Raw genomic sequence first — 24,184 nt, forward strand, 5'->3', positions numbered from 1 at the left:
GTACAGAGTACTCACAGTGAATGTAGTACAATATGTAGCTCTGTCAGTTTTGAGGGAAAAAAATGAAGGAGTTAGCAGTACCTGATAAAGGAAGCTGCTTGGATACAACAAAAACCAACATGAACAACTGAACCAGCAAACATGTTGTTCCCTATCTGGTATGAAAAGAAGAAGAGACATGTGTTAAATATAATTTACACCTCCACATACAATGTAGAGAATTCAGAGGGAGGATATTAATACATGTTTATATATTTTTTTCAGGCTATCAGTTTCCTTTTACTGGCAACACCCCTTTTTGACAACGTGTTTGTATTTCAGGAAAACCAGAGAAAACCATTCAAAACAAAATAATGTCAATCAACAAAAGCAAAAAGCAGCAACCCAATCACTTACAGTAAGTTTCAAGGTGGCGAGTGATGAATGATCAAGAAAACCATCCATAAAATGAGAAAAAGAAGAATGATGGAGAAAAATGATGACATTTGGTGTAGGGAAAAAAAAAAATGTTTTCTTCTCTTTGTAGCATTACTATGGTGACGTGTTGTAGTGATTGGATCGCACGTACTCGTACAGCAAGGGTACATGTACCCTGTATGTACTCATTGAATATGTTTACTCATGGTGAATAGCACATCTGTAGGAAGTATGCCTTGTAACATGTGCTGTATATGGAGGAAACTTGGTAAAAGTGTAAAATTTTTCATTTCCGCCAAATTTCCTCCAGATGGTACAACTGTTGGCATACTTTTGTTAAACTCACACACACACACACACACACACTCAAAACAAAACAAAAACTGTACACACAAAACAACAACAAGAAATGCAATCTGTGTTTTTATGAGGATGTTATCTGGGTGAAGATATGAAAGTTTTCCTATACCCTGTAAATGGAATTAGAGTACAGCTAGAATACAAACATCAAAAACCGGCCATGCACAGTTTAATTCACTGGTGGTAGCCCTTGAAAGTTCCTATCTTTTCGGTATTGTTAAATCAGATCATTTCTATGTATGTCATATTACAAACAATATGTCACTTGTGTTCTGTGCATTTACACATTAAGGTCTGCTCCTTTACACATTAAGGTCTGCTCCTTTACACATTAAGGTCTGCTCCTAATACTCATTAAGGTCTGCTCCTTTACACATTAAAGGTCTGCTCCTTTACACATTAAGGTGTGCTCCTTTACACATTAAGGTCTGCTCCTTTACACGTTAAGGTCTGCTCCTTTACACATTAAGGTCTGCTCCTTAACACATTAAGGTCTGCTCCTTTACACATTAAGGTCTGCTCCTTTACACATTAAGGTCTGCTCCTGGATACACATCAAGGTCTGCTCCTTTACACATTAAGGTCTGCTCCTTTACACATTAAGGTCTGCTCCTTTACACATTAAGGTCTGCTCCTTTACACATTAAGGTCTGCTCCTTTACACGTTAAGGTCTGCTCCTTTACACATTAAGGTCTGCTCCTTAACACATTAAGGTCTGCTCCTTTACACATTAAAGTCTGCTCCTTTACACATTAAGGTCTGCTCCTTTACACATTAAGGTCTGCTCCTTTACACATTAAGGTCTGCTCCTTTACACGTTAAGGTCTGCTCCTTTACACATTAAGGTCTGCTCCTTAACACATTAAAGGACAAGTTCACCTTCATAAACATAAGGATTGAGAGAATGTAGCAATATTAGTAGAACACATCATTGAAAGTTTGAGGAAAATCAGACAATCCGTTCAAAAGTTATGAATTTTTGAAGTTTTTGTGCAGTACCCGCTGGATGAGAAGACTACTACAGTGTATGAATAACTTAGATGTCACATGCGTACAACAATATAAGGAAAATATAAAGAGAATTTCACAAAATTCCATCTTTTGAAAAAAGTACACATTCCCCTGACTCGTTACCGATGAATGTTATTGGTAATATTATTCCCCCTGCCTTTAGAAAGAGGCAAGTCAATTGCTCTTTTATTATGCGAAAATAGTGAAAATATGTTGAATTTTCTTTTATATTTTCTTTATACTGTTGTACGCATATGACTCACAAGCTGTAGTAGTCTCCTCATCCAGCGGTTCCAACGCAGAAATTTAAAAAATTCATAACTTTTGCATCGATTGTCCAATTTTCCTCAAACTTTCACTGATGTGTTCTACTAATATTGTTGCATTTTCTCAATCCTTATGTTTATGAAGGTGAACTTGTCCTTTAAGGTCTGCTCCTTTACACATTAAGGTCTGCTCCTTTACACATTAAGGTCTGCTCCTTTACACATTAAGGTCTGCTCCTTTACACATTAAGGTCTGCTCCATATGCGCTGGTCCAGATGTCTGTGCTTTCTAAGGGTGCGTTTATGGGCAAGTCCAAGATAAGGTCCCCTCAGAAGGCAAAATTTCATCTTCGCTCAATATTGACATGTTTGGTATCATTTTGAAGCTTATGAGTTGAAGTTTTGATTTCCGTGAAGGAAAAAATGATATTATGTGAATTTATGCAAATTTCAAGGGCTTCATTTGCATAAATGTGAAACACAGCGTTACGTATGGGACATTTATAAAAATTCATATTAATTCAAAGGAAAGCAAATAATATTTGATTCATATGTGGACATAAGAACTTCATCACATAGTTTAACTTGGTATGAAAATTTAGGGATTATGCAAATGATTATGCAAATTAGCTCGTGTCCTATCATGAGATGTCCCATACGTAACAAAATGAGGTCATTTTTTTAGGTTTTTTCTGAAATTGCTAACTAGGTTATTTTAATGCCCTTTTGGAAAGTTCTAATTTATTGTTTAGAGAAATTAAATACCAGAGAAAAAAGAAAAAAAAAGTAAAAGAAATATTTTTTATTAGGCATTGAAATAATGTTACGTACGGGACAAATGCGTTACGTATGGGACATCCTCATACATATTGCATGTGAATGCATGTAGCTAGCTGGGAAGGTCTCTCAGTACACAAATGGTCAATCATCCTGAAGAAATCATCCCAGCATTGTAGCTACTTTTTGAGTTATAGACACTTGAAACAATACATGAACTTGACTGAACAATTTTCAGAAAGGGGGAGGGGAAAATGGCAAAATACACAATGAAAAATCAGCATTAAAGGGATGGTATAGTTTTTTGTAGAAATGGGGATTCAGTTTTCAACATTTAAAGAGATGATTGGAAACCAATTATATGAATTACTTAAGAGCATAAACTCCTAAGACTAGAGGAATTCAAAGTTTATGTGATGGAGATCCAATTTGAAATTGTTGTGATATATATAGAAGAAAAAAAAAAGTAAAATGATTTTTTTATTGCAAGTGATACACAAATTGTCCTTATTCAGTTTTCAGTAGTAGCCACAACAAAATTCATGGGTATACATACTGAGTTGTGACTCGAATCAATGACCTGACTGCTAGACAGACATCATATATCTACTCGATCACTGGGGTTCCACGCAGCAGGTATTGCTTATTTATTAAACTTAATATTTATTGTGTCAAGTTGTTTTTTAATTGAAACTAAATGGCAAACTGCCCTTCATCAATGCAAGTAAACACTTTAAACTATTCAATTTTTCAGTAGTAACTATCCTGATAAAAATAGGGCATACATACAATACTCAGGTTGGTCATAAAAAATATAGAATATGATTGAATGTGATTATGATGGCAAATATCTGGGGAATATCGTTCCCTTGTCAATCTGGATCAGTATTTGAGTAATTAATTCAACTGATTCCACCTCAATAATTATGCAAAAATTTGCTTAAATGGGTATTTTGCAAAATTATTTTGAAAATTCCTATAAACATGGTTCTCCACACACTAAACGAATGGGGGACCAAGGGCATGCATACCCAGGTTGGTCATAAAAATATAAAAATATGATTGAATATGATTATGATGGTGAATATTTGGGAAATATTGTTTCCTTGACAATCTGGATCAGTATTTGAGTAGTTTCAACTGATTTTACTTCAATAATTATGCAAAATACCCATAAACATGGTTCTTCACACACTAAATGAATGGGGGACAAACTGTCCCATACGTAACTGTCCCATACGTAACACGTCATGTCTGTCTTTAATTAGAACCTGTAATTAGAGCTTTTTGCCTAATGACATGAAACTTACCTGTGATAATCTTGAGTGTTGTGACTTTCATCACAGTGAGTTACAAGTTGTAGAATGATATACTTTCAGAGAGTTTTGAGGTTGAAAAAAATGTTCAAAAAAACAAAATTTTTCTGGTCCCATACGTAACAGCACATATTTTCTCTTCTAGAATATAATTGTCAAGGTCATTTTTCTCAATTCTTTACATGATTATACTTCTTCTAGATATCAATCACCATGATGAAGTTCAATATGATCAAAGGCCATTAACATTATTTTTCAGGTCATAAAAGTCTCTGAATGTCCCATACGTAACGTGCGCGTTATCTTGGACTTGCCCTTATAAGATTTTTCTTCTGGCTAGAAACAGTGTTTTGAAACACTGTTTCTGGCCAAACAGTGATTCTAGCTCAAGAAAAATTCTTATAAACGCTCGCCGTGATTTGAAACAGTGTTTTGAAACATTGATTCAAATCGCACAAAATAGTGCGTTTCAAAACAGTGTTTCTGTAGAATCAGTGTTTCAAAAATCTTATAAACGCAACCGGGATCGCAAACACTGTTTATAATGACGTCACAATGCCTTGCGCGCACCCTGTTTGATCTTTTGCCGAGGAAAAACTGTGCAGAGTGAGTTGCGCAATGGCACAGTCTGAGCGAGAGCCCCAACACGCTCAGAGAAAAAATCTTATAAAACGCTCTCCTGAAGAAAGTGTGATTTGAAACAGTGTTTCAAAACAGTGTTTCAAAACAGTGATTCTAGGCACGCAAAATCTTATAAACGCACCCTAACTCTATATGCGTCCCTTTTTTTTTCTATGAATGATGTCGAGATTTCCATGTTGATCGTTTACAATGTTCAGTACTTCAGTACCTGATCACGCGCACGCATTGCATGTCATTATTGTTCAAGATCATGTACTAAGTATTTGGGAAAAAAATGTCGATAGCACCATTGTTCGATTGAAAGAATCAGGTGACCGACTAGTTTCTTTCATATCATTTTTGTGTTTGTACTATACTCTTTAAAACATACATGATACATTAATGTAATAATCCCAATAAATAAAAAAATCGGAGTGACAAAGAAAGCATGAATACTTTGCAGTGGGCATGTCTCAGGTACATGTAGGTCTGAAGTCTACAAAAAAGCAAACATAATACTCATGGTATTGGTACACTGTATTAAAGCATTCGATATCGAAGCTTTTTGAAGTTTTAGATCTTTACTTTCGCACATTATGCTGTGAATGGGACTATTGTGCAATATGTTCACATAATGTGAGTAATGTGCTGAGAGATACTGTACATCTGTGCTCACTTTGTGTTCTTCCAAACAGTTGGCAAAGGTTACAGACGGCATTACTCACGGGCCTTGTCCAACGGAGCAGCAGAGCCCGAAATGAGTCACGCTGTACTGTAATTTGCCATGCACACAGACAACAGCCCCTCTCATTGAAAACATCGGTCCGTACAGTGTCTGTGTGTGCGTGTTGTTGTTGGGAGGAGGGTGGTTAAATGTCCTTTAAAGTGCCAGATTCCTTCAGGCTGATATACAGGGTAGTTAAAAAAAAACACATACACCGCACACAATTTTACAATTTACCAATCATATGAATCTATGAAACATCACTTTCACAATTTTGCACGACCATAAAATGATGTGCAGCTGTACATGTACTGTAGATCTCCAATTTTCATCCCAGACTATGAGTTTTAACAATGTACAGTGTGTATTGTAATACAGTTAGTAGGCTATCTTTGAGTTCTGTATTTTACCAAAAAGCTGTGAAAGTGGGATAACATGCAATGTCTGATGGCATGCTGCTGCCCCTCTTTAAAAAACAAACAAACAAACAAACATACATTGGGTGTCGAAGTGGCAATGGACATACAAATGTACATACATTTTGTGATACAAAAGTATCTTGAACCATCTGTTAAAATCACTTGCTACAAATGATGTTTACATGTGCATGACAGAAAAGCAAAGCTGTGTTTAAAAGTGTGTCTGAAAAGTATCCTAATTGATAACTTTACAATATACAAACTTTTAAGTTATTTGCTTTCTTTTCCCCCCTCTTATTACATCTAGACTATTAAATTTTCTGGTATATTTCTCCTATTAAAGAAAAAACCTGTGAAAGAATTGCCTGCCATAGCAACAACTATGTATGCAGTTCATTCTGAAAGCATAGAAATTACAGTGTTCACAATGAGTAGCACTTGTACAGGTAGCCTTTGTACTGGTACACAATGGCCCAAATTCACGAAGGTGGTACAAATGAAACCATGGTTTAAACCATGGACAAAAACCATGGTGCGCAAAGTGTCGCTTGGAATATTTCGTTATGAAATCAGTCATTTTGTCGATGTAATGATTATATTGTAAGTAAATGAATATTTCGTCCACGAAATGGTGATTCCGTGCGACACTTGATGCACCATGTTTTTTGTCCATGGTCTAACCCATGGTTTTATTTGTACCATCTTTGTGAATTCGGGCCATAGAGAATGTGCATTGGATATCTGCAGAATTATAGGCCTAATAAATGTGTGAGCATGGACCTACAATACAATAAAATCAGGTCATGCACTGTAGTCCTTGGTGTGAGGAAGACACAAATTTTGTCTTCATGGTTTTGAAGTCCCATACAAACTGGCTTGTCACCTTTGATATCGGACTACATTGTGCTATATGTACAATGTACACATGTACATTGTACGTACTGAATGCTACAGGCCTAGGCCGACACACCTTGTACAACATGTACTACAAACATGTACATGTAGCTACATCTGTATATGAACAAAACTAGTGTATGTGTGAATTAGCTGGACAAATGCTGGGTAGCATTGTGCATTCACACAAACCATAAAATGTGTGTGTGTGTGTGTGTGTGTTTGTGTGTGTTTGTGTGTGTTATTAAATGAATAGACAGCTTGCTGAATCAATCACTTAACTACACTTTATTAAAGTTACATTTATAATTGACACAATAGATCTGTTAATAAATAAAAGAGTTAAACTGCACTTGCACAATATGTATAGCCACTCATGTGTGTCTTGGTTTCAGTTTTTGTGGCATTGTCCGACTATCAATTCCTGGTAAAGCATTGATATACAAATGTACTATAAAGTAATACAGTTGTACTCCATACCTTCCAGTGCGTCCTCATCAATATGAGTCTTTCCCAAGGACAGTGTACAGTCAGCCTCAGTACTGAGGTTGCATATAATTACTGGTATTCCATTATGTCCACACTGATACAGCAGGGGTCGCACTTAACTTTTTTTTTAACTAGCCAGGTGGACTACTTAGAATCAATTTTGACACTGAAGCAATATTTTGGCTAGCCAGACAGACCAGTTACTTCAGAATTTTATGATTTTTAGCTAGTCCGACATGATTTTGGGTGGCCAATGGCCAGCGGACCATCGCCAATTTCGAACCCTGCACAGTCATTTGGAACATTCAACTGGTGTGTGATGTGCCATGAGATCTGTTTCTTAGAGGCAGATTGTATAAAATTATCCATTTTCTAGTCATTGGTGGGTTTATCTGGGTACATTATGTACCAATATACAGAGCTCTGACCTTTGACCCATTGGTCATCATGTGGTTATCACCAAACACTGTGAGGACAGACTGTGCAACATTTTTTGAAAAAAAATGTAGGAAAATAGAAAAAAAGATTAAAAAATGATAATGAGGAAATAGCAGTTGTAAGTATTCAATGACTTTTAGTATTACAAAAGGTTGAAAATATAATATGTTAGAGCTCCAATTACTGTTGGGGGAAAAGAGGAAATAGTGAGAATAAATGTTTGAAATCTGGGCCCCATTTCATAAAGAGTTTATTTGCTGAAATGACTATTGTGATGGTAACAACAAGAATACAGCTTCCTGATTGGCTGTTTGCTGTGACAAGTTGTCATTCCAGCAAGAGTTGTCATTCTAACATCTTTTATGAAATGGGGCCCTGGTCTGCCAGCCTCGAGCTTGCGTTTGACATGAGACACTAGGCACTACGTTGTACAATGCGACATTTTGTAGTATGTACATGTGAAGGCAGGTCAAGAAATAGAACCTCGAATGCGATCAGATTGCTTGTCTTTTTCCTTATAATCATGTATCGGAAATGTCGTTGTTATAACCGGAATCTCGTTGGAACTCGTTATAACTGATTTGTTCTGCCATACATTTACACGCAAAGGAAAACGGGACCTCGATATACGTGTAACCGAAATTTGTTATAAAAGGGTTTTCACTGCTCTTTCTCTTTGTTGCATTTAAAGTGTGATACTTTTTTTAAAACATATAACATGTCATATATTCTTTTTTTTTGCAAAATTTCTGCAATTGTTATAATTTTTGATGTGTGTTCCTCTCCAGATGGACGTGAATACTGATGGGAAGCTTACGCAACAAGAACTAGGCTCACTTTTTGAGGAAGTAGGGGAAAAATTGCCAGGCTACAGACTGAGGGAGATCATGAGTGAGGTGGACACGGACAAAAACGGCTCCATCTCCTTTGAGGAGTTTCTGGCTGTGAGTTTGAAGACCAATATTCCTTGCTTCCATGAAATCAGAAGTGCTTTTCACAAGATTTGATACAGTATTTCACATCAATCAGCTATTCGTACAAATATCCATGTAGTGCCTTTTATCTAAATTTGTGGAATTACAGTAATATACATTGTAGTTGTGATGGCTGTGAGCAGATCAACTGATAAACTGAAAAAAAATGCAAAATGTTACATGCTGAACTAGGGTGAAGTTATCCATAGGAGTCTGGGTTATTTTTAACCATTATTATTGAAGTATTTCACTTGCAGGGAAGTTTAATTGGTTTTATGGTTCTTTTGTCTTTACTTTACCCTTTGTTTCTCAACAATTTTGATGCCCCGCGGGACCCGTGTTTGTCATCGCCAGGTCTACAACGATATGCAGAGAGGGAAAGTGTCGTCCATGTTCAAGACTCTCGTGACGAAGCGGGAAGGTATCAAGAGTGTGACGGGGTCGTCGGAGGTCAGCTCAACGGGAACGACACATTCCTACTCAGAGGAGGAGAAGGTTGCCTTCACAGGTAAAAAAACAGAAGGCAGTCTTAACACTTTTTTACACTTGGTGTTTCTTAACCCCGGACTTTCTCTGACCCAGGACTATAGTTAGTCCCGTACCAATTTTTTCAGCTTTTTACACTGGCCAATTAGTCCCGTACTATCTCTTGTCCGGGGCTAAGGAGAAAACTGACCTTTTTACACTCGTATTTCTTAGCCCTGGACTTTCCAAACCACATGAATATATTCATGATTACGCTGTGCACTGTACACGTACACGCACGCACCGGCAGCACTTGATTACCTCGTTTCTTATTGGTCAGTGAGGGTCGGACTTCGTCTCTTCGCTTAGCCCCGGATTATTTTTTCGTTCTGTTTACACTCACTTGCTTGGCACCGCAATTGCAGTGCTAACCCTGCTATTTTGCAGGGCCAGATAGTACCGGACTATCGGTGGGGCTAGCCCACTTTGGCAAAAACAAGTGTAAACAGAAAGTGGGCAAAGGATAGTCCCGTACCAACATTGGGGCTAAGGCCCCCCCTTAGCCCCACTGTTGGTACGGGACTAAGCAAAAATTTACAAGTGTAAAAAGCCCTTTAGAGATCGTGAAGAGTTTTATTGCAAAACAAGCTAAATCTGTTCTTGTTATTTAAATTTGAGATATTTGTGATTAAATATGTTAAAAAAGAAAAAAAAAGAATGAGAAAATACCACATATTTTTAAGCATAACATTTAGAATATCCCTTGTTAATATTACAAGTTAGGTATTACTTGAAAGGTTTGGACTAGCTTTGAAATGTTTAAAAATGGCACTTTAAAAGCTCATTTTGCGATAAAACTCTTCATGTATTTTTTACTAAAAGAGCACTCTGAAAGTGCAGAGCTCCACCAAGCAGCCAATTTCCACCCATACACACATGCTGAAAAATCGTCCAATTTCCCAATATAAGCGTAGAAGTCTTTTTATACATCATCAGCTTCCAGCTGAGCGATACCTGGGCCGAGCAGAGCATGTACTTTAGAGCGCATATGTGCAAACCTCAGATATGTGCAGCATGAACTCCCAACTTCATTGACCCTGTCTGCAAAAAGATTTTTAAAATCCTTCTAAAATCGATGAAAATTCCTGGCTCACTACCAAAATTTGATTGCAGATTCTGTTCCTCGTGCCATTTTGAACATGTCCGCAAGTTTCATCCAAATCTGTTCCCAATTTGATGAGTTATTTCACTCCCAAACAAACAAACCAACAAACCAACGCCAATGAAAACATAACCTCCTTCCTTGGCGGAGGTAACAAACGTACAAATGAGAAGCCAGTTGGGAATTCAGTGTATAACTATTTAAAGAGAGGAAAGCAGAATTTTGAACACAAGTTTTCATTTTCACTTCATTTCTTCTCAAAATGAAATGAAGTGTGAGAGTCTCTTGAGGCTATGACTATCATCACCCCCACTGATTTGCATGCTCACAGTCAAAATTCATATCCCTGTTTGATATAACGCCCCCGAACTAAAACTCAATTTCCCTTACTTTCTCATTTCATAATTTCTTTGTCTCGCCCGCATAGCGGAAGGGAGACGTAGGCATCACTTTTTTGCCAGTAGCAGCGATTTTTGCAGTATCCTCACTGTAGTCAATGATTCGGTGTACTCTCTCTAAAGCTCTCCATAGCTTTGAGCTTTGACCACCATTATTATAGACCCCAAAATGCCAGTCAAGTTCGTACATGTTGCTGTACATTGACGTAAATAGAGCAATTTGTCAATCAGTTGCTTAAGTCTTTAATTCTGGTATGTTTTCTTCATTCATACTTCAGATTACATCAATAGTCAGCTTAGAGAGGATAAGGATCTTGCGAGCAAGATGGACATTCAACCTGATGACCTTTTCAAGGCTGTGGGTGATGGCATTCTCTTGTGGTAAGTATTGACATGATAGGGTTGAAACTAGAAGTGTGGGGGGAAGGGTTATGAGTCTTGATCCATTAATAAGCCAGTGTTTGGCATTATTCAAAGCTACTTGAAGACATAATTTACCATTTGCAGATGAAACAAAAACCCGGCATTAGTGCTTTAAAATAGTTCTAATATGTGAGTTGGGATAGAAACAACCAGTGTAAAAGCTTGAATTAGTAAAATCGATGTGAAGTATTGTTCAATACCCAAAATGTTAACAATAGTTATAACAAATGTTTCCAGACTAAACTGTCTACAGTTACGGTTTATTGAGAAAAATACAGATATCTACTTATGTTTTAGGCTTTATCGCAAAAATGGTATGACGGGATGTTTTGTAGTACAACAGACCTACACAAATATAATGCATGTATTATTTTAAATGTCATATCTTGACATCTTTTTAAATCACTCTTCCCGAAGGTAAACATGACCTTTAATGCCTAAATTTGTCCAACTTAGCAGTTTTTGGGATTCAATAGTCGTGTGCAAACGAGGAATATACGTGTGTAGAACAGGTGACCAGAATGACCTGTGAATTTACACATTATACTCTTTTACACTTGGGGGAAGCTTTCATTTCATCATTTTGCACTGAATTCATTATTAAAATAAATCCCTGTCTGCAGTAAAATGATCAACCTCTCGTCCCCCGGCACCATTGACGAGCGGGCGATCACGAAGACCAAGCTCAACGTTTACACCCGATCGGAGAACCTGACGCTGGCGCTGAACTCGGCCAAGGCCATCGGCTGCAGCATCGTCAACATCGACCCTCAGGACTTGCAGCAGGGAGTCCCACATCTTGTGCTTGGTGTGCTATGGCAGATCATCAGGGTGAGTTCAAACAGTAGGACAAGGGGCACATACAACATGTTCCCCCCCCCCCCCCAAATTACAATCAGATTTTCGCATGGACAACTTCCAATATGATATATCCATCTAAATGCCACTTCAGGGTCCTAAAATATAACATCTTAGCTATATTATGCAGAAAACCCCATTCAATTTGGTTGAGTGGTCACAGAGATATATTATGTGGATCATTGTAACGCATGTCATGGGTCTGATTCTTCCAAGTTTAATAGGCACTTTGATGCTCTTGGAACTGCATAATGTGTGAACACATTGGACAGAACTTGGAGGGAAGGGTTTCCTGACGTGCTCTACAAAACTCCTCATTTCTCTTTGACCACTGAAGCAAATCGGATGGGGTTTTCTGTAAGATGTGGGTAATAAGTTTCAATATGATTTCCTACCCTGATATTGTATTTAGATTGATTCTCTATTTGCAGAGTTATCGTTGCAGAGGGTCCCATTGTAATTTTTTTTGGACATATGGTGTAGGCCCGAGAATTCACAAAGGTGGTTTAAATGTAAACCATGGTTTATGCAAATTTCTTCTGCGTAAATACGATTGACAGATTGCATTTATTCCAACAGATGTCCAATTAAAAAAAACATGCGCTGATATGTGCATGTCAAAGTTACTGTATGCCTATTTTGTACCTATTTTTTTTAGAGTATTGTCTAAATTTGAACCACCTAGAATAGTGAATTTGGGCCATGTAGGCCGCCAGAACCAAAAAATGTTCCAAAGCAGTTTGAAGGCAAAATGGAAAAGCATGCATTTTGTTTACTCTTATCAAATGCTATAATATGCAATTTATGTCCCCTTGAGCTAATGTTAGCCTTTGCATCGAAATATTTGCCCTAAAATTAGACTTTATATGTGACATGCCATGACATAAGGATCCAAACGTCACTGACGGCTGAGCCGAGAGAATGAAGTTTGACGTCAAATCATCAAAATCGGTCAAGACAACAAATTTCTGTTTTTGGCAAAATTTTGTAGTCTAATGCGTCGTCTATCACTGCTAAAATTTCGAAGCTAAATGATCAAACAAAAGGCAGGAAATTAATAGTGTTTTTGTGGGCCATGTTTTTCTGACTTTCAATGGAACAGAAATGTGTCCGAAGATTTGGATTTAACGCCGCAAATAGACTCTGCCCTGGCAAAGAGGGAGTGATCTTATTGGTCGGTGTATGGCATCCTGGTTACTGGTTGGTTGTGCGTAGACCGCTAGCGCTTAGCTTGAATGAACATCGCGGAGGTTGCTAGGAGCATACCTTCAGTATTGTCAAGAGGTGAAAACTGTCTTACCTCCCCTTGGTCACGATTGCGTCGGAAGGAAAACTTTCAAGGCGGTTTTCTTGAAACGCTGATTTCCTGGACCGCTCGACATGGTCTCATAAAATCATCGATACTTCTGCAACCTAGTACTTTTATGAGTTATATAAAGTGGAAGTGTAAAAGGAAATAATGCCATGCCATTTTCAGAAAATCGACCTCCCCCGACTTTCGGTTCCTTTTGTTGCAGCAGGTCACATATCGCTGGTGGGGCGACAAGACCTCGTATCTGCAAAATGTCAAATGTTCAGGAGAGCAAAAAAAACATGGTAGCCAAAGCACTGTATCCAATGGGATAGACATTCCTTTGACATGCTGTGGTGGCTTCATTTTTTTGGGTAAGACATCTAGGATTTGGACAGGACATCACTTAACTAATTATCTGACCATTAATCAAAAAAGTCATTTTTACCAAAATTGCAGATACAAGGTCTTGTCACCCCAGCGACGATATGTAGTTTTATAAAACCCCGTTGTGAAGGAACAAACAAGTATTGCATTTGTTTGAGTGCACGAGTTGTGACTCTCTCACACATTGGTCCTCCAATGTCTTACCCAAGGGACAAGGTGTATTTGCCTCTTTGATAGTACAGGGATGACATGATTACTACCAGGGTACTCACAACTGTGCTTCAGTAGGTTGACTCATTGGGATTCAATCTCCAGTCATTTGATTGCATGGCAGACACGCCACCAACTGAGCCACCTCGATGTTCCAGTATTTATCCATAAAGCGCCCCTGATATTTGTGAATAGAGTATCCAAACATATGCAAGATGTGAAAAAACAGAAGTCATAAGATTTCTGTGATTTCTTTTTTCTATTTTAAAGATTATCACGAAAAATGTCAGGAGGGGGGTGGCTAATCTAACTGTAAACCCCCGGTTTCTAATAGGGTTAACTTTGTTGCATGTAGATTCATTAATTCAGCAACCTCTTTGTACATCATGCCATTGATATATATAATTTATATATTTTTTCAGGCAGTACGGTGTAGTCTTTGTAGGGGTATATAAAAGGGGAGAAGTGGGGGGGGGGGGGGTGGGGTGTGTGGGTAGGGGGGTGGATAGAACTTGTCTGTATACAAAGGTCAATTCAAGCGTCATTGTAACTTGATAGCATGTCAGTGGTTGTCAATCCTCCCAGAAGTATTGATAAGGTATATATCCAAAAGAATGTAACCCTGTATTCGAAGAGTATCGAGTTTCGTACTTGGTACTGTATTACAGTAGAGTTTTGCAGGATGCCAGACTACAGGAGCTGTTATGTAATCAAACCTAGAAACTGATAGCATGATACAGCTGGTATCGTGAACTAATCCATAGGGGAAAACCTCAGCTTCCTTCCGTCAACGATAGCAAAATCTTGCCCCGTTGAGCTGTACATGTATCATCGTTTATCATAAACTTTAGATGAATCCTTGCAAATGTGTTCCAGTGTTGCATCTGATGAAATTTGTCTTAGGACATTCCTTTTTTTCCCTCTCATCTATTTCTACACCAAATAAGGTTTACGTCGAAATACTATTGCTTTTAGAAAAAAAAAATCTTTTTCAAATGTTCACTTGTATTTAAGTGATTGTATCATTGGGGAACTACTGTAGTTTTTGAACACTATCCAAAAATGCAAAAAATTTTGCTCAAAACTTCTATGATTGCTTGCAAAATAAGGCATCCAGCTCCATATCTAAAGTAATTTTTTTTTTTTTTGTTTCAGGACCCCCCGTCTTTAAAGGACAAGTCCACCTTCATTTACATAAGGATTGAGAGAATGCAGTAATATTAGTACTAACACATCAGTGAAAGTTTGAGGAAAATTGGACAATCCATTCAAAAGTTACGAATATTTTAAGTGTCTGCGCAGTCACTGCTGGAAGAGAAGACTACTACAGTGTATGATGTCGCGTGCGTACAACTATATAAGGAAAATAAAAAGAGAATTTCACAAAACGTTACTTTTTGAATAAAGAGCACATTTCTTCGACTTGCTGCTGACGTACATGTTAAGGGTAATATCATTCCCCCTGCCTTCTGAAAGAGAGAAGTCGAGTGTTCTTTTTGTCATGCGAGAAAAATGGAAATATGTTGAATTTTCTTTATTCTTTCTTTATATCGTTGTACTCATGTGACATCACAAGCTATAGTATTCTTTTCATCCAGCCGTGACTGAGCAGAAACTTAAGAAATTCATAACTTTTGAACGGATCGTCCGATTTTGCTCAAACTCTCACTGATGTGTTCTACTAATATTGCTGCATTCACTCAACCCACATGTCTATGAAGGTGAACTTGTCCTTTAATAAGATACTGTAATTAAGCTAGAAATATTTGCAGCATGAAATTTTCCCGAATTGAAGCCCAAGGTCTTTTCTTTCTGCATGAAATTTATGTGAAGTGCCACTGACATCTAATGCACTATATACATGACTTGTGTGGAAGACAAGATCTTTTGCATCCAAATGTTTTATAGTTTCGAGAATCTTTAGCTCTTGCAACATTCACAATATTAAAAAGTGAATGTGAAGATTTATTGTTTTATAGTAGCCCACATTAAAGAGCTTCGTGTCAACAGACTGAATTACTAAAAAAAAATATTTCAAATTTTTCCATTTCTTTCATCCTGACAAAGTGGCAAGGTATTCTATTAACCTACATGTATATATCTCAGGAACACTTCGCAGTATTTACATGTACATACTGTAATAATCCAGCTTGTTTACATTGGTAGTTGTTTCTCGCTTTTGGCAAATCTCGCACAATCGTTCAGGCATTCGAGAAAAGTCATTATCAGAAAGGCATGCATAAATTTTGAGTAGTACATTGTAAATTGGGTCTCTTCCGCTTTTGTCAAGGAGAGTATTTACTCTGTACATGACATGTGTCATTGGCATTCCTCGAATTCCATCATTTACAGTGTACGTAATCATGACCTGGAATCGTGCTGGGTCCTGCACAGCTATCCTTTAACCCATTGAGGACGGACTGATTTTGCTAAAACACGCATTTCCCATAGACACCTGCCCCAGTATTCTCGGGGCTCGTCCTCAACGGGTTAATAGATACTGATAAATTGCTGTATATCTCTTTGGGGAAAATCCCAGTCATGCTTCCTGTGGAACCAGTCACCAAGAGGTAGGCGCCTGATGGTCTGCTCTGTTTTTTCCATGCACGCGCTATCTAATTGGCATTTATAGTCCAGAGGGTATGGGCCACATGACGGTCATCCACTATCTTTCAATAGAATCCCGATTTGAATGTTTACTGTGTCATTGATGTCAGCTGAAAGACAAAAGAAGTCATTGAATTTCCAATAAGGAAATTTTCTATCCAGATTAGAGCGATTAAAAAAAAAAAAAAAGTTGCCTGTTTATCACCTTCTGATGTTATTTTTTTGTTTTGTTTTTATTGAAGAGGTCATTTGAATAATGGGATACACACACACACACACACACACACACACACAATTATTGTTGGACTGTCCGTAAGTGATTTAACCCTAAAAAGACTGGGCTATTTTGGTAGCTCGAAAGACTGGGGGGGGGGCTCAAGGTCCCCCCCTAAGATCTCGGCCGTGGATCGCGCGATCGCCGCGGAACTTTGCACAATGGTAGTGTGCGATGTAATCTACAAGATTGTGTTTTTAAATTTTCCAAAATAGTCTTCTTTTATTTTATTTTGATTAATTATGATAATTTATGCGAGAAATCAGAATCTTTCATCTAAATCAGTAAATAAAGCTCCAAAAGTGCTCATTTTTGGTACAATTATTCTTTGTGGCATTCTTAGCAGATGTACTTGAAAAAAAATTCGGTATCAAAATTAATTTCTTATTTATTTTATTGTTTCATGAATTTCTTATGTATTTCCTTGTTTTTTTGACCTTTTGTTTTTGTTGTTTTTTGTAGCAAAATTTGTCACAGACACTTCTTGAAGCATAATACTCCTAAAACAAACTAATTTTAGCCATTGAGAGTAAAAATAAGCATATTTATATGAACCATGTGAAAAAACTCAATTTGCATTGACTTTGTACACAAAATCACATTTTTTAGCCATTTTTGGCCTCACGTGCATGTACAAAAAGTCATGTAACTTCAGAACCGTACCCCCAGGTGTCACAAATTTGGTGTCAAAATGTGCGGGAAACTCAAAAGAAAAAAGTCATGGAGCATCGCGGCGAGAGCATTGCGTGTTGCAGAGTAATCGTGCGAAATGTTGAGGGGGGGGGGGGGGGCTCCGAGGTCCCCCCCCCCCCCCCCCCCCCAGTGCAGTTAGGGTTAATTGTGTAACATTACCTGTAATAAACCATATCACAGTACTTCTGATTATTATTATTTTTTTTTGCTACAGTAATTTAGGGGAAAAGGTGAAATATGTTTAAATACATTCCTTTGTCATTTTTTTTTTGTGGGGGGGGGGGTATGCATTACTCGAGAGCAATTTAAAAAGTAATCTCCTCTCTATACATGTGCAAACTTTCTGAAGAATCTTTGGAATATATATTCATGACGTGCTTGAGGCTTGCCTGACATATCAACCCCTAATGCATGCTCAGTGCATTGAAAATAAAATTTATGTACACTGCACACTTGGAGTGAATAACGTTACACTATGTCCTTCTAGCAATACACATACATGTATGATATAATTTTCAATGCACCAGCATTCTGGCCTATGAAGTTACAGGTAATTGTATGAACGCAAACAGGGAAAGGGACATTATTGTTTAAGGGAACAACTTCCTTCATCGCAAAATATGCTTCCTCTCTGATTAGACTTTGTGTCAGTAGCTCCGTTGTAGCACAGGTCTTTTTTAAGGGGAAAGAAGCCACCAGTTGTGCCTATAATTACTGGCCTGTGGTATCATCTGTTGCGGTCTTGTAAGGGGAGAAATCTGTACAACAGGAAATGGTTGGGCGATTGGCATTAGCGTTAAGCCTGTGGTTACACACAGTGGGTGCTACAGTTTGCTTTAATCACCTGCCGCTGTTATAGTAAGCCAGAAAGGGGAGAGCCAATGTGCAGAGCTCCATAAATCCCGGGGTGTACAACATGTATGATGTAACCGAGGACACCACAAAATCCCAGACAAGGTTAGCGACGAGGAAGAAAGTCTTTTTCCCCCGTACCGCATCCGAAGGCGCAATGGAATGCATTGGACATAATTGATTAGACGTGATTGAATGGGCAAGTAATTGTTAAAGAAAGAAACTAAGGACTGACGTGTCTAGATAGCTGCACTTTCTATGGAGTCTCTGCAGAATTTATAGCACGTCATAAACGTGCTAGGGTATGCTCAGTATGGTAAATGTTCCCTTGTAAATGAACCATAAATACTTTCAAAAACCCTACATTCATTGTAACTCTCATGTCCATATTGTTATACCTATGTACGGTGTATGGGGGTGGGGGTGGGGGGTGGGGAGGTTAGTTGCAAGTGTAACAATATTGAATCTCCTTTCACTTGCTTCAGGCTTCTTATCTTTCAATAATGAGCTTTATCAAGTATTCATGTCAGCTCAACATCCAAATTTGGCTTTTACATGTAGTTTCTCCAAGCATCTCTATATTAAAGGAATGTTTAATACAATAGTCGTATCTTTTATCATGTATTGGGCGTGTGCATCGCACATGAGAAAGGTCTGTTGAGGTGGATTTAAAACAATGAGAACAAGGAAGTATAAACCAGCATTTGAGATTTGAACGACAAACTCTGTAATGCACACTGCATTGTTTATGCAGAGACATATGAGCCAATGTACATTGCATACTCGATGGTAAGCAGTGCATACAGTGGTGTATACCATGATCATACTCGGATAGAATTCACATTTTGTTGTTGTCATTTTTTTTAAATTAAGCAAATCATTTCACTCCCTGCTCTTTGTGCAGCACCACACCCTCCCAGTACAGTCCTGCAATATTGTCTCCATAATGGCTATTTCACTCAAGGTTGATTCCCCAGGGTATACTTTGTGCAACATTAATTATGAATATTTTTTTTTTTATGGACTTCACTTAGATTATTAATCCCCTTTTAAAGATCATAATTAGTATGTGTGTGCAAGTGTGTGTGTGGAATGGGGAGGGGGGACTGGGGGGGGGGGGATGGGGATTAGGTAAACATTTATCACTCAGAATTTTCTCACACAGTCATTCTAATATTAATGGAACTTTTCTTGGTTGTCTTTTATTGAGTATTACAATCATATGGTCCTGCATGATTGGTTGACTGCATTAAGTGCAAATACTGCATTTACGTACTGCAAACAGAGTTATCTTTTGTGAGGACTTGAGGCACATTTTGTCTTGAGAGCACACTTAGAAACTCATTTGAAATAGATTGAACATGAGAATGTGTTTCCTAGTGTAGAATATGAGTCTTATGTAGCAACGTTCCCACACTACACATACAGTAATTCATGCCATCAAGTACGCATTTACAGAAAACCATTTCAGCCTGTATGCACATGCATGCTTTTCCCAGTGGTGGCGTTACTATTTAAGATTTAAGTGGGGGGGGGGGGGGGGGGGATCTGGGACAAATAGAACTTGTCTGAACAGAAAGAGTAAAATCTTACAAGCACAATCAGTAAAAGTTTGATTGAAATCTGGTGAAAATTGAGGAAGTTTTAGAATTGAGAAGTCTTGCTGATTTTCAGGTAACAGTTCTTTAACCGTCAATACAAATGCAAATAGTGAATTGATGATGTCATCCCCTCACAATTGCCACACAGCATGTACATAAAATCATGAAATTTTCCAGTTTTTTGATGAAATGAAATTATTGCACAGTCTCAAATCCTGATATATCTGTCTGATCATTTTAAGCTTTTGTAGTTTTAAGTTATCTTACCACAAGTTATAAAAGAATATTATAAATACACAAAAGGAAGAAGAAATTGCTGTGACTTTGTGTGTAATCAATGAAAAACTTGTGAGGTGAGGACTCGGCAGCTCACACACATTCCATATTTATATCAACTGTTTGCAGTGCAAAGGGTAATGAATATTTGAAATTTCACAACTTCCTCTCTGTTGTGCTTGTCATATTTTACTCTTTCTTTTCAAACAAAATTTTGTCTAGTCTGAAATTCCCCTTAACATCTATTCATTCTGTAGCGTAGCGGACACAGCATGCTATTTGTTGGACAATATGAAATGTGTAACCTGTGTGTATTCTGTGAATTTTATTTTTACCTGTTCTGCCTTCCTTGTTGGATCCTATGTGTGTGTGTCACATTTTCCTTCTGGCTGGCCTGGTGTTGAGGAACCCAAAATAAATGGCAGGAAACGGCTAGGAAACAGTTGATGGAAACTGCAATGCCCCAATAGGCAGAATAGTCTTCCGCCAATCCTGACCTTCGTTATTATTTCTTTCCTCTTCCCTGTCGAGCAGCAAAGAATACCATATGCTACAGTCTTGACATCCTTGTTTCAAGACTAATCTGCAGTCACATGACATGTGGATTCCTGATAATGAAGACACAAAAATAAACAAGAAGAACAGGAAATTAAAATGAATCAAGCGGGGTAAAAGGAAAAAGGAAGAGTTGAAGATTATAGAATAATGAGTGCAGATAAAAAGAAAAAAAAAAGGAGGAAACACAATGCTGAAACAAATACTGAAAAGAATGTGAACATTGTAGTTGTTGTGTTTTTAAAGAAAGAAGAGAGGACACTGTGAACATTGTATTTTCATTAATTACTTTTTGGGGTCAAGCGATAATATGTTATATTGTGGGGAGAGTACCTTTGAATTTCCTGCATTTGTTAATACCAGGCACTGCAGCCCATGCAAGAAAATTATCTTGATATTCTGAGGAGAAAAGAAGAAACGATTACATTCATACAAGTATATATATATATAATCACATAAGAGAGAGAGAGAGAGAGATAAATACATTTGTAATATGTTTTTTATTTCATATTTTTCTTTCTTCTGACCTGTTCAGTCATGCATTTGTTTTAGTCTGTCTTGTCTTTTTTCTCTCCTTTTTTATGCCTCAGAGCTGTAAAGGATCAGAAGTCATTATTATTTCATATCACTGTAGTACATTTAAAAAAGGAGGAAATGTTTAGATAATATCGTAGAAGGTTACAAAAGGTGTAGAAAGAATGGAATGGAAAGTGTACATACATGTAGGATATACTTTCTGTGCAGTGAAATACAATAGATAATATACGATAGGGATGATATACTTGTACATCATAGATCAGTCATATGTCATATACTCCATACTTTTGCTACTTATACTTTCAGTGTAGTGAAATACAGTAGATAGATATAAATATAATAGGGAAGATATACAGTACGCGCAATAGAAAACGCCCGACGAAAGTGCGTCCAAATTTCGTCCCAACGCTTTTTTCGTTGTTGATTTCGTCGGGGACGTTTTCAACGCTTTTTGCGTCCAGACTTCATGGACGGATTTTGGACGAATTCAACGAATTCAACGAAATCCCCGAACGCTTTTCCGAAGCTGTGGACGCATTCAACGCTTTCAGCGCTTTCAACGCTTTCAACCCTTTACACGCGATCACACACACACACAGGAAAGTTAGCTCTAATCGCGAATTGCTAGCTCTTCTTTCGTCGAAGTTCTCTAGGTTTCCCGTCCATTTCTCTCATTTTCTCTCTTTTGCTTTCGTATCATTGTATCCCTTTCTTTTCAGAGTACAATCATACTTTAGAGAGTATTTTTTTCTCATTTTTATTAAGTGATTACCGTGTTTGCCACAATTTGGGGTGAGTTTTTGTTCGAGTGTCTGTTGAGTTTTTCGATTGAACGATGTGTCGATTATCTTCGTGTGTGCGAGAATATCGTACCCACTCGTTTGTTTCCGTGTAAGTATTTTTACCGTAAAGTGTCTTCATCGTTCGTCTTCACGCATCGGGTTTTCACCCTAGTTTTCCTCATCGTAGTTTTCCACATCCATTTTTTTTTCCCGGTCCAAGATACTCTGTGTATTTTCTGCTACGGTAAAATGCCATCGTCGATATTTTTTGTGTATTCATCGTAGTTTTCCACCTCCATTTCATTTTTGTGTGCAAGATATGTAGCTAGGTCTGCGATGTCTGAATCGTTTACAGATGTGTTTTGTGAGAGTATTAACCACGATGATTTTGAGGATTTTGAGGGTTTCGCGGTGGATGAGATCGACTGGAATGATAGTGATAATGATAATGAATCTACACTATCTAGTGGTGTTGATATAAGAGCTCTTATGATGATGCAATTTATTTCGTGTGACCGACCATCATGACGTTGGCGATGACGAGTACGAAACGAGTAGCCTATACATGTACAATGTAGGCCTGTAATGTAATGATCTAAGACGAGAGTGACACTGACGACATGGCCTGGCCCTGGGGGCTGTTTTAGTGTTGCCTGCTGAGTAGGTGTTCCATTCTATCCTTTCAGTTATCTTTCTATCACTTTCTTCTTTTGACCCTGGATGGAAAAAAAAACCCTATCTTGCCATGTAAAGACAGAACACATACCATCATGAAATATCATGACATTACTAAAGTAATAAAAGAAATAAGTAAGCGATGAAAATTCTTGTTTGTAAAATCATAAATCAAAGGTGATTTCATATGAACCAGCTCTTTGAAACGTATTTAATTTGCCTATTGATATGTACATTTTCTCTCCCATGGACTTTGTGTCCCCCCTTTTTTTATGTGCTTTAATGATTATTCTAATTTGTTTTGTCAATATCATCATTATTGCTGTATTAATATTACCATACTTTGATATGGTTAATTGCATTTGTTGATTGACTCTAACTTTCATTTTGTTGCCTCCTCTTGGTGCTTGTACAGATCCTTTCTAGGGCTTGCTGTTTGCTCACCCCCCCCCCCCTTTGCTGTTGCTATTTCACTCTTTACCTTTCTTTGTCTCTCTGTTGTTCCTTATCTTGTTTGATGTTGCCTCCATATTCATCCTTTTCCTTCAATGGTTGCCCCCTGGCCCTCACGACCATTACTAACCTTCCCCTGCCTTTTGTCTGTCCATCCTCCTGCTCTAATCCCCCTCCCTTTACCTGTTGGGCTCCTTGCCCATGACATCCTACCCTCTCCTTTTGTTTTCTTTGTTCCTTGTCCCTTGCCTGTTCCTGACTGTTCTTGTTGTGTGAAGTCGCTTTACATGTGTGTGGTTGCTTTTTCTGCCTATTTGCCATTTTGCTTCTGACGAAGATTCTGCTATGATCGAAAACTTAGGTCCCTTTTGACTCTATCCTAAAAACATTCATGTACACTCCCAAAACTTGCTGGGCTAGTAATGAAAACTTCCATTATCTAGCAGGGGAGAGGGAATGCTTTCATTTTCTCAAGAGAGCTTTTGTGTGAGAGAATGCAAAACTTGATTGAGTGTTGCCAAGTTGTTTTCAAACTTCTTCATTTTATTTGATCTTAAGCATAATCACTTTCGTAAGTACATGTACAGTATTACGATTTCTTCTCCCCTGACTGTAATCGGAAAGTTTGCCATAAGGACGATCGCTAATGTGTTTGGATGTGCCGATATGCGAAACACGTGGTTCAAAAGAATGCACCATGTGCTACTTACAGTTGTACTGCCTTAAAGGTTACTGCAAGTTGAATGGATCGAATGCGCCATAGGCTTAGTTACGGTAAACAGTTTACGTTCGATGCGAATAATTATTACGTCTTTCAGGATCGAGGAATAATACACACAAAACATGCAAACAAACAAATCCACGAACGAGTGTTGATAACCAAAATTCATATGAAAAGTAATAGGCAGTTTTGATGAGCGTGAAATTTTATTGTCATGATTTTGCCGTTTAATCGGGTGGTGGCTGCATCACATAGGA

The 24,184-nt window shown here is 37.8% G+C and overlaps 1 protein-coding gene across 1 annotated transcript in view; it reads left to right on the top strand.

Moving 5' to 3' along the window:
• The window catches only part of LOC139723613 (plastin-3-like), a 73,206-nt gene that overhangs the window by 18,484 nt on the left and 30,538 nt on the right, over positions 1-24,184 (top strand). Inside the window, exons 3-6 of the mRNA XM_071634839.1 lie at positions 8,522-8,677; positions 9,062-9,215; positions 11,011-11,113; positions 11,779-11,986. Of these exons, the coding sequence (XP_071490940.1) occupies positions 8,522-8,677; positions 9,062-9,215; positions 11,011-11,113; positions 11,779-11,986 (621 nt within the window). The remainder of the gene's footprint in view (positions 1-8,521; positions 8,678-9,061; positions 9,216-11,010; positions 11,114-11,778; positions 11,987-24,184) is intronic.

This window comes from Diadema antillarum, unplaced genomic scaffold (genome assembly GCF_040938485.1).
Source record: "Diadema antillarum isolate AM-2024a unplaced genomic scaffold, OU_Dant_1.0 scf00000196, whole genome shotgun sequence".
In the NCBI taxonomy this organism is placed as follows: domain Eukaryota; kingdom Metazoa; phylum Echinodermata; class Echinoidea; order Diadematoida; family Diadematidae; genus Diadema; species Diadema antillarum.